At 42.8% G+C, this 11,901-nt stretch overlaps 1 protein-coding gene across 1 annotated transcript in view; it reads right to left on the bottom strand.

Annotated features, from left to right (window-relative positions):
- Positions 1–280: 280 nt before the first annotated feature.
- Positions 281–11,901, bottom strand: part of MAPKAPK2 (MAPK activated protein kinase 2) — a 113,907-nt gene continuing 102,286 nt past the window's right edge. The window contains exons 5-10 of the mRNA XM_084853351.1: positions 10,402–10,528; positions 8,257–8,332; positions 5,881–6,005; positions 3,842–3,927; positions 3,514–3,594; positions 281–2,225 (exon numbers count right to left, since the gene is read on the bottom strand). Coding sequence (XP_084709477.1) covers positions 2,082–2,225; positions 3,514–3,594; positions 3,842–3,927; positions 5,881–6,005; positions 8,257–8,332; positions 10,402–10,528 — 639 coding nt within the window. The 3' untranslated portion in view covers positions 281–2,081. The remainder of the gene's footprint in view (positions 2,226–3,513; positions 3,595–3,841; positions 3,928–5,880; positions 6,006–8,256; positions 8,333–10,401; positions 10,529–11,901) is intronic.

Here is an 11,901-nt window from a genome sequence, read left to right as displayed (position 1 = left end):
CCACTTGCATCCATCATTAGTACAATTTGAAATCCAATGGATGTATTACAATTGAACTGTATTAAAATCATAGAAGCTGGAAAGCTCTTTGATCAGAAATTTAGGATTGTATCCAATGGTAGTCCTACTTAAGAGTAGACTCGTTGAAATGAGTGGTTGACTAACATTGGATTCAATCTACAGCTAGCCTTTTCTACACCAAACGCTGCTCTGGTTCTGAGTTTGACAGTAACCCCAAACAGCAAGATTTCTTTCTAAGATATCACACAAAAGCAGACTCTGATGTATTAGGTGTCTTTAATCCAAAATGGGGGAAAGCAGATCAAAGAATTTGTTTCAGCAATGAGACACCCCAAAAAGTAACACTTTTTTTTTTACAAATTAAAATTCCATACAGTGTCTAAAATGTCACCTAAAAGCTAAACCTTTCTTTAAAAAAAGAAAAGAAAGTATGTGTTTTAAAACATTAAAATGCCAGTGAAACACATGTTGCAAAAGATATTCATTCATGGACTAAAGATATACAGAAAGAGTAAGAAAAATGGATTGGCCACCAGCATAATGAGGCAAACTATTATGTGAAGGGGCACCTTGGCTTTTTCTTTTCTAAGATACAGTCAGAGTACGAGCCCGGACTCAAGACAGCATGGTGTCAGGCAAACCTACCAAAGCAGAGTCCCACCTGAAGTCTGCAGCCCATGTAGATTCCATCCTGATTTCTTCAAACTGCAGCTGAGACCTTTTGGTTTTCTGGGCAGAACCCCATTTATCTTCTCATATTGTTGACATTTGTACCATGTGGCCAAGCAACACCCAAGGACACTAAGGAATCCACCCAACAAAGCCCTATTTTAATGGTACACTCTGCTCCACAAGAGTTCCAAGCTATATTCCAATGGGATGCGTGTCTCAGAGTTGAGCCTTTGCTATGCACTCCCAATGAGCTGCAGTTTCCTGGTAAAGTCAAATATGAGGACTGCCATGAATGGCTACAAGAACGACAATGCAACGGTCACAGCAAAATGCTTATTGATATGGACGATGTGAGCCTGCAACCTTGCAGCATGAGATCTTTTGAATTGCACCCAGGACGTAGGCTTTATCACTGAGTGAGGTGGGGATGGAGACTGAGCAACAGGACATATACTGCTCCAGGAAGGCTACGTCAGCGAATGAAACAGATCAGTCATCAGTCACTCAACAAACTCCTTTCTGCCTGCCCCACCCACCCAAATACCCTGAGATCATCACTGAATTCTGGGTGCATTGTAGTTCCCACCACTACCCCTCAAGGTAGAATAAAAAAGTGGGGGCCTTCCTGCCTATACTTTCAGACACCCAATATACCTCCTACCACATTATTACATACAATCCACAAACTTACGAGTAAGCTGAAGTAATCCTGTGCATACCCTGTGAGAGAGAGAGAGAGAGAGAGAGAAGGCTTCCAGTTTAAGGAGGTGTCTTGTACTTCGGACATTTGATCAATAACTTCCAAGACCTGCAAACTGAGCTTAAGGTCCAATAGCAAAGAAATGTTTCCTGATGTTAAATGAAGACCACAGGGTCAACAATGCCTTTGTTTCAGATGGCATTTCTTTGATAGCCCTGGCCCTTCTTTGACACAAACTGAAAGCCTTTAACTCTTAAAAAAACAAAACCCAACAACAACAACCAATTTTGCACTGGACTCTTGACTGTCTGGATTTCAGCTCTACAGTAGTTTTAAAAATATATAGATATATATATTATTAACCCTTAAATGGTGATCACAGGGATTTCAGTGTCTCTGGGGGGAAAAAACACGGAGATCTTACCAACAGAAATCCAATTACCAGAAACATTTCCCTATAGGACAAAAAAAAATAAAAATAATATAGATGTTTTGTACAGAGAGCAGCTGTCTCCTGCTTGACCCCAGAAAAGTCAGAACCATGAGGGGCAGCTAAAAAAATAACTAGTCTGGTATAAAGATCTGAATTCCATGAGTTTGATATGACAGTCTTATCTGCAATTTGTTTTAAAAATATATAGATATAGTTATTGCTTTCACAACCACCAGGCTTGATTCTACTGAGCCCTCAGTGAGGGAGTGCTGTGGGTTCAGGGGGATTTGCTTTCTTCCGCCTCTTCATAAGCAATGGGTTAGATGAGTCTTCGATTTTCTTAATCTTGATTTGTTCATAATCCACTCTCATAGTGGCCAAGGCACTTGTCATCTCCTCCTAAAAATGTAAGGAAAAGGAAACAAAGCATCCAATTGGTGACATAGAATTTCCATGCTGGGTGGGAGATGAAGCCTCAGTAAACTCACAGAATGGGATATTGGAGGTCCTATAAGAAATCAGCAGGTATCCATCAGATCCATATGTTTAATGAGCATTATGATAATATAGCAAGGGTGCAATCCTGTGCATGTTTTTCTCTGTCTAAATATGCATAAGATTTTGCCCTAAGAGCTCCCTCCTGCACAGTACACCTCTCCCCCTTGAAAGAATCCACTATACTTTGGGGGAGGCTATTCCAGATGTTAATGGGTACCACATGGTACCCAATTTGGACCTCTTTTTATTCTCTCAGTGATTGAGGCCTGCTTATCATCTACTCATTCGGTACGTATCAGAATGTATTTTTCCAGTTTGTGGGGCTTTTTTAAAAACATGGCTTAAGATTTCATACAAGCTTCCAGTTATTTTTGGTGCTCAACTCTTGTTATACTTTCATTGGTTTCCGTCCCAAACTAAGTGAATATGGTCTAATTCTTCCTGCTCCCCATTATCCACCCTTAAGATGTATGCAAGACAGGAATTAAGAGTCAGGCTGTTCTTGACTAGCTAGCCCTTTTATCTTCTCCTCAAGGATGGCCCAACAATATTTACAAAGGAAGGGCCAGCCTAGTGTGTCTCCAAAGAAGAAGCCTTTCAGTTCTGACAGAGATGGGCCTTAGGGGCAAACTAGATGGTGCATGAAATGTGTGGTTACATTTCACATCTCTTGGGTTTTTTCTTTAAAGAAAAAGCTTGTGTAGGAAGCGATCAGGATAGGTTAGTTCCTTCCCATGGTCCAAAGTCCTGATGGATCGTCACCCACACCTGAAGTCACCTTTTCATCCTAGGATGGAAGCTACCATTGGTGCCAATGACAGCTTCTCTCCCAGGGCAAAGAGCAGCTTCTGAGGGAGATTTTTTAGTGGGAAGACGGCTTGAGGGGAAAGGGTTAACTCCTTTCCCTAGATGCTGCAATCCTGATCCCACATACCTTTGCACCTCTTATTTTAAAAAAAGAAAAAATACAACATTTTGGCAGTTTTAAACTCCGTTATTACTGTCATCCAATGGACACAAAAACTGCTTTCAAGTTAGGATTAAGACTGGGAGAAAGTATTTTGCATATCGGACAAAACCTTCTACTACAGCTAGTGGCTGACAGATCCATAATCACTCAGACCTGGAGTTCCATCATCCTCACCCCACGGCTTACAAATATGCCAAATAAAACACATGAATAACTTACCTTGACATCCTCCCAAAGGTCTTTCTCTTCTTTCAAAACTCTGCTAGTGTGCAGTGGTGTCTGTGGCACTTGCATTGATTGCTGCGGAGGGAAGACAAACAGGGATTAAGTTGCTATAGGAAGGTGCCCTGTGCGGCCTGCTCTCATGTTTCTCAGCCTAGATAGCTGCATCAAACAACAAAGAGTCATGGCAACTTAAAGGCTATCAAATTTATTCTGGCATAACCTTTCATGAACATTGTTGTTTTTGCTGCCACAGAATAAAACAGCTACCCCTCTGGAAATTGTTACGAGTTTCTTCCAAACAAACAAACAACTGAGGTCTTACCATGATCCACGGGTGATTCATGAACTCTGTTATAGTCATCCGCTGGGTTGGATCTGTTTTCAGCAAATTCCGGATCAGCTGTTTGACTGAAAGGGGACGGGGGGACAGCAGCATTAACAATACATTCTGCACTTTGCCATTTGGTTCCAAAACTAGCATCACCCTTCAAAAGTTACAGAAATCCAGACGTTTGCTCAGCTAAAGGGGAGATCACTTACACAGGGCAATGGCTCTATTCTAAGTAGAACATACTTTGGTTTATATAAACCTGCAGCATTCCTGAGCATAGTTTATAATATATGTGAAGGATTTTGAGCACTACAAGAGTACTATATATAAATGCTAAATACTACCACTGTAAAGTCTGCATGGCCAAATGCCAGAACCCCAGGGAGCTATTGCTAGACTTGTAATGTATAAAAAGTGGACTTCCATCTACCTTCAAAAGACATTTATTTATTTAAGAATGTAGACCCTGCCTTTCCCCTCCAAAAAAGGAGTCAGTCAAAGCAGCTTACAAAATATACATTCTTAAGGCAAAACTTTTTACATCTACCCTTAAAAGTGTACCTTGAGCATGGTACACGGTGGAGCTGGGACTCACTATGCCAACCTACCAGATGTACAGAGTGGCAAAAACATACACATCCACTTGCTGTTGCATATGGTAGCCCCCACAATGGGGAAAAATATCTCTTTCCTTGGCTACAGGTCTAATATCATATATTTATAATATCTTCCAAATGCCATTTTTGGATGACACGGGAGAATGGCTTCAGTGAATCTTTGGAAGGAGAAGATTGGCAAGGTATCTAGACTTCTTTGGAACCTAATCAATCAACCCAAATATATAGGAAGCATGATACAAAGGTCTCAGTAGGTGACATGTTACCCCTACAAGGCTTCAGCTATTATGTCCAAACTGTAGCCAGTATTGTTGGAAGGGGTGTGGACAGACTGATTTGTACTTCCAGTTTCGGTGAAAATGTCCAACAGTGTAGATGTTCTGGAACGTGGTTGATGATTACTGCCAGGATTAGACCACAGGTAACACCTAAAGCTACTTCTTCATAATGTTGAACACAATAACCCTGTATTCCTGCATGAAGACCTTTTAAAACAATTATATACAGCAGCAAAAGTTGTGCATACCAAGAAATTGCAAGTCTCCCAAGCAACCTTCTAGGAAACTGCCTCAAACTGAATCAGACCATTGGAGCTCAGTATTGCCTAGGGCAGGGTTGGGAAACCAGTGGCCCTCCAGACATTTTTAGACTACAACTTCCACCATCCCAGAATACTGGCTATGCTGGTTGGGGCTGATGGGAGCTGGAATCCAACATCTGGAGGGTTACAAGTTCCCCACCCCTGCTCTACACTGGCTGGAAGTGGCTCTACTTAGAGATTTCCGGGGTTGAACCTGGGAACTTTTACATGCAGTGCTCAACCACTGAGCTACAACCTTCTCCCATTTCTTGATGAAGGGAAAGGAAAGGCATAAAGCTACCAACAGCCGTGAACTGGTAAAATTTGGGGGACCATGATTATTTACAGCCTTCCTTAGCAAGCGCAGCAAGCAAGACATTCTAGTTACTAAAAAGAAAGATGCCATGGCACCATGGTTTCTATTTATCTCCTTTGTGGGATCCCATCAAGCTTCTGATCACATTCCAATCATTCATATCCAAACTCTCTCCATAGTTAGTGAGCTTCTCCCGAGTTTCCTTTTCCTTGTGCAGTGCAATCCTATATGTTTTCTTAAAAGTCTCACCATGGTCAAGGGGACTTACTCCCATGGAAGTGTGTATAAGACTGCAGCTTTAATTAGTGATCTTGTTGTATTGTTATACCATGTTCTCATTTTTTGTTGCCCGTATTTTTAACTGTATTTCAAAAGGAAATTCCATGTTAAAAAAAAAAACACAGCACAGAACAAGCTGGGATCATTTTCAAAGTCCAGGTTTAGCAACTATGTGCTCATCACATACTCTTTTCTTTTCTTTTCCAAATGTAACAGAACCATTCACAAACACTTTTACCTTCCTCAGATACTTCAGACCACTCTGGGTTTGGAAATTCGTATTGACCCATCCGGATCCGCTTCTTCATGCCTGGAGAAATGGCCAGACCATGATTGGAATAGAATGGGGGATACCCACACAACCTGCACAGAAGGGACAAATAGTGAAATGGCATGCAGAATGAAAGTCCATTTTGAATGTCAACATGGTCTAATACCTGTGTGTGTGTTTTAACCAGATCAGTTTGTCTTGCTTGCACTATAAATGCCAGTCAGGCAAGCTGGTCTAGTTGCAGTCTCCACCTGTAGCAAGTGACTCATAACCTATATGGCAGAGAGACTATGTGTGCTCACATCTTTAAGTGGTGTAATGACTAGGAGAAGGCAATAGAGTTTGCATTCTGAAAGTTACCCCCCACCCCTGCCAAAAATAAGAATGTGAGATAGTGTATGGAAAAATAAGATAAACTGAGATGTGTGAAATTAAGTCTAAGAATACCAAATGATTTCCCACCATGGTGACCTCTTGTGGGGCATTCCCAGGAACATTTAAAGTAGATTAATTCATTCTTAAACATTTTAGCATCCCACACCTTTTCCCCTCCCCTCCAAAAAAATAAAGTGGAATTTTCTCACTCCTCTAGATAAGTTAAATAGCAAAAAGGCTATCCTACCTAGATCAGTTGTCATATAGCATTGTGAGAGTAAGACCATGAACTTACACTAGAGAAAAGAAAAACCTACCAAAAAAGGCCCATTAATGCTAAATGACCTTGAGAATGCATGGCTTTTCTCACATTTGTGATTATGAAGAAAAGACAAGCATTATTTATTACAAATTATGAAATTAGGAATAAACAAGCAGTGATTTGGATCACAGCATCTGAATTAACACTTTGGCTTAGCAAGTGGTGCGGAGACATCCTCACCTGCCACACTCCCTCCCTGCCTCCTTAACTTCTAAAGAGTAGCAGTGTTTAGTTTCACTAAAGCTCTTGACTCTTATGGTCAGGGATACACACATTTTGGCTAGCCGCAGTAGACAAGTTAAAACTTGTGGGCCCTAACCTTGTCCAAACCCCAAGTGTCACCTCTGTGGGAGATCAAGGGCAATCTACTGCTCCCCTCCGCAGCTATACGTTTGGAACTTCAGAAGGGACAAGGACCATTGCCACAGTTGCACTGGGCTTCGGAAGCCCAGCACAGCTGTGGGGATGATCCCTGCCCCTCTCTCCAGCTCTAAGCATGAAATCCTGGGCTGCCACGCTGCTTTGAGCACCTCGGCAGCCCAACAGCCAAATGGCAAGCTGAACCCTACCCTCTACTGCTGGAGGGGAAGGCTGGGGTTCCTGCTGGAAATGGGCTGCCAAGGTGCTCAAGATAGCCTTTGCAGTCCAGTGCCAAAAGGACACCACCACCCCCGCCTTCTTCTCCAGCTTGGAGCTAGAGAGGCAGGCAGGGATCTTCACTGTAGTTACACCGCATGTCCAAGTGCAGCGCAACTTTGGGGACTATCCCCGACCCCCACCCCTTCCCAATCCAAGCTGGAGAAGAAGGCCGGGGTTCCTCTTGTTACCCTTTCCACATTCACCATGGCAAGCATGGCAAGGGGAACTGTGAAGCCTTGCCCAGGGTGATGAAGGGCCCAGGGGATACAGATTAGGGGGCCACATCTGCCCCCCATCAAACCTCTAAGAGCCCTTTCTAGGACAGCTATGCCATGCTGTCCATACAGTGAGGAAGCATCAGCTGCTATTGTGCCAATACTATAGCACTGTCCTAGTAATGGCATAAGGGAGCAAGATAGACAACGACAACAACTACTGCTACTACTACTATATTATATTATTATAACCATCTAGGGATTTAAATGTCAAAAGCAGCACTCTGAATTGTGCCCAGAAACAGCTTGTGCTCAAGTCCTATGAGCTACTGGCTCAGTCCAGTAGCGAATCAAACTCAAATGAAAGACTTCACAACAATGTAGGGACAGTCACAACAATGTAAGGACAGCCATCCAGGTAGTGCACTTCCATGTATTCCCATACTGTCCTGGAACAGATGCCCAATAGCATCTTCCCCCCTCAGTACATCCAATTTTAGTTCTACAGTCTGGCATTTACTCCGAAGATGGGCTGAATCAGCCAGAATATTCTGCACATCTCTCAGTGCTTCCATGGAAGCTTCTTGAATGACTGATTGGATAAAGGAAGAGAATACGCTAAAGGGACAGCCTCCCCAGTTTATTGGCTCAATAAAATCCCAGGAAAAGCCACAGCACCCCTAAGTTTGGAACATTCTGCAATCCTCCCTAGGTGCAAGAGCATACGGAGTAGAAAGTACAGAGCAATCAGCAGTGCCTAGCACTGCAATAAAGGAGAGGCAGCTTACTTACAAAATATACATGATGACACCAAGGGACCACATATCACAGGACTTGTCATATTTCTCGGGGCCTAATACTTCTGGAGCTAAAGGGGGAGAAAAATGAAACACAAAAGTCAACATGGTCACATGCTAATAGGGTGTGGAGGTTCAGGGGCAAACCCACCTTGCTGAGGTCTCCAAACCCAGGAGAAGAGTCCCTGACTGGCTGGGGCAGGCGGGCGGCGGGGAGAAGAAGGCAGAGGACGGAGCAGAAAGGCAGGTCATAGGGAAAGCAGCAACCATTCGGTGGTGGCAGCAGGCGTCTGCTTTTTCCAGGCAGCCAGCTCAGGGGACGGAAACAAGACACTCTTGCTACAGCAGCCTGAAACAAGTCCTTTGACCAAGAACAAGGCCTCTGTGTTGGTGACAGCCTACTCATGAGTAAAGACCGACTCACAAGCTAGGGTGGCCATGTGTCCTCTTTTCCAGAAGACAGTCCTCTATTTGAAGGCATCCTGTATTTGAAGAGCTGTTCTGTCCAATTCCGGTTTAAAGCTAAAGAACCCCAAGAACTGTTGCTCATGAGCTATTAGCACCTGGACAGCACACAAGTCACCTGGTCATAGTCTTCTGCATTATAGTGAGATGTACTGTATTTCTATTTAAATTATAATAATTATTTCTACATTTGCATCCATACATATAAATTAGCATATGCACATTTCATGCAAATTGCTGTCCCCTTTTGTTTCTGTTTTGGTGATGCATGTCCTCTTTTTTACAGATTCATAAGTGGCCACCCTACAAGAGGTAGAAGAGGCAGAGAAACTGGGCATCCATGCGCCCCTTCTCCCTAGTTGGGGCCAAAGAGCTTTAAGACCAGAGCAAGAGCCAGAAGTCTTGGAGAATGGAAACACCCCAGCCCTTTCCTCATGCAAGGACTGAACCTGCCAGTTTCCCTTTGCAGCTCTATAGTTCTGAAAGCTGGAGACGAGGCTGCAGAGCACACTTTTTGTGGACAGAATGGGTGGCCAGTGAGGGACAAGCTCTGTTTTAGGAAAGCAAGGGACAGAAAAGGCTGGCACAGAAACCCAGAACTGGAAGAGCAAGACACGGTGCATGACAGGTTAATAAGGCTCTACAAACAGCACAGGAAAGACAACATTTCTGCCTGATCTTTTAAAACCATACTATTTTCAGACATTTGTATTATAAGAGGACAAACTGTCCTGTCTTCTGGGAGCTTATTATCCTTGGCAGTGTGCCTGGAATACACTTGCTGGGAAAACCTACTATGCTAGGACTGTCCAATAGAGAAGGTTTGGATGTTTGCCAGCTAGAGGATCACAGAAACCTTGGCCTTTGAAACTGAGCTGTGCATTGTTGTCCACTCTTCCATTAAAAAATGGACAAGAACCAAATCCCCAAACAGATAAAGGTATCTTGCAAAATTGTTAGATGCTGCTAATTTTTAACCTACATAATTCTGACATTGCTTTTTCTTAAGAAAGCAATCTAAGAAAGAGAGTTTCTAGCTCTCATGAGTAAGTTCTGAAAACCATAAGGTTTTCAGACAAGGACAAAAGAGTAGTCATCTTGGTGGGGGGGGGGGAAGTCCCATGATTAAGTTAAATGTCAAGATTCTTCTAGGTCTTAAACACATTATTTTCCCATATTGGGGAACAGCAACATTCCCCAATATCTTAGTTGACCCTCCTAGGTGGGATAGGCCAGTTAAAATCTACCCTGCAAACAGCCGGGGCTCTTTGGATAAGCAAGACACTTTGTTTTAAAGGGTTCAGCCCTGGCAATCTTTGTTCTTCCTAGAATACTAAGTGGACAACACGAACAATCCATATCCTTAGATGGAAGCACAAAAACCAGCATTTGAAGCATGTTTACTTGTTTGCCCAGTCAGCTACAGCTGAGTGCTGATGTATTAAATTCACTGATGGGCCATTTCATTTAACTGATTAACCAAATGCAGTAAGATGCTAAAGCTCCTTGCTTAGAAATCTGGATTCCTAGTTCTATTCTTCCTATGCTTCCAAAACATCAGAGTGCTGTACTTCTCAGAACTTCATCATCACTATCTCTCTACAAAAATAATACTGGATAAACTTGTAAGACTCGTGTCTCAGAAGGAGGTGACATTGTCAAGTGATTTACTTACCCACATAGTATGGTGTGTAGCATGGTGTAGCTAGGGAGTTATGTGTGGTGGTTTCTTTAGCAAAGCCAAAGTCTGTGAGTTTTAATACAGTGTTGGGCCTTTTTGAGGTGTATAAGAGGTTTTCTGGCTGCAAGACAAAATAAGCAAAATCATCTTAAGAGAAGTCTACATTTTGCACCACTTTGCAAGGCCTAGCTGGGGAGATAGTAGGCCTAAATATGCTCCATTTATAGCATATTTGAAAAATATCCCAATGCATCAAGTCATTTAACTTTTATTTATTTATTTGTACAATCCCCCCTCCAACCTCCAGCAAAAATTACTCCCTCAGTAGCCTTAAAATTACCTGAAAAACAATTTAAACAAAAGAACAGGAAAACAACCAGTAAATAAAACTGACAAGAAAAAAATGAGAAGAAACTATAATACATCAGCCTCGGGCAGAGTGTTCCACAAACAGGGTGCCACTGCTGAAAAGCCCCTCTCAATGGTTGCCACCCTCATAATCTCAGAAGCTGGTCAACCCTTCCTGTTAGATGTTATATGATAAGAAGGGCAAGGGTCAAGAACACAGTTAGTAGGCCATGTGCCAGCAAGTCCCTTGTCCACATTCTAAGGATGCAACAAAGTGAAATTCATCCACCAAAAAGGGACCAGACAGTGCTCTGGACACATTCATTGATGGAACTGTGGAACTCTCAGCATTCAAATCAAGGCAGATGTCAGTTTATCCTCAAAGTGCTTTGCAAACAAGTCAGAATGGGCCATTGATGGACCCTTTGCATCGTCCCACTAGCCATGATGTAAAAGTCCCAGGACCAGTCAGAAATGCTCCACTGGATGGCACAATATGGACATAACGGTGGAAGAGAAATATTGTTTCTTCGCCAACATCACTGACACAGAGCAGGCTCAAAAATGAGCTCTTGGCTGTGTTGGGACAGATTCACATCATCTGCGGTTACTGCTATCTGCATTCAAGTTGTCTTCCTAACTGCTTCATTGGAGCTGAACAGGCTCTATTTAGCATGAGGTGATTGACAGAGGTCATCTCAACCACCCAAGTCATCTCTACATCCCAAGAGTGACTAGGCTGTTGACAGGAGCTCCATCCATGCCAGCAGCTAACTCCTCAAGGGCACTCAAGAATACCTCACATTCCATCAGCCTCCTAGGGTGGACCATTCTAATAGGTCCATTACTTCTTCAGGATGGAAGAAGCCATGTCAAGTCTGAACCTAACCAGCAAGTGATCTGATTAGAGAAATCCCCCACTCCCAGATTTTGCACATCCTGCCCCACTGAGTATACAAGTAAAGGATATAGGAAACTTCAGTTTGCAAAACAATTCACAACTGAGATCTCAGCAGAGCCACCACAAGTTTTTGACTAATCTTTTAAGTGTGTCACCATTAACACAAGACCTTAATGGCACACACATGCCAATGTATATTTTATATGTGCTCCACAATTAATCATATAGACTTTTTCTTATAACTC

Source organism: Heloderma suspectum, chromosome 4 (genome assembly GCF_057233095.1).
Source record: "Heloderma suspectum isolate Gila_16-S chromosome 4, 16-S_ref, whole genome shotgun sequence".
NCBI classification, from domain to species: domain Eukaryota; kingdom Metazoa; phylum Chordata; class Lepidosauria; order Squamata; family Helodermatidae; genus Heloderma; species Heloderma suspectum.
Note: the sequence above shows the minus strand (reverse complement) of the source record. Positions and strands in the feature narration are given on the sequence as shown.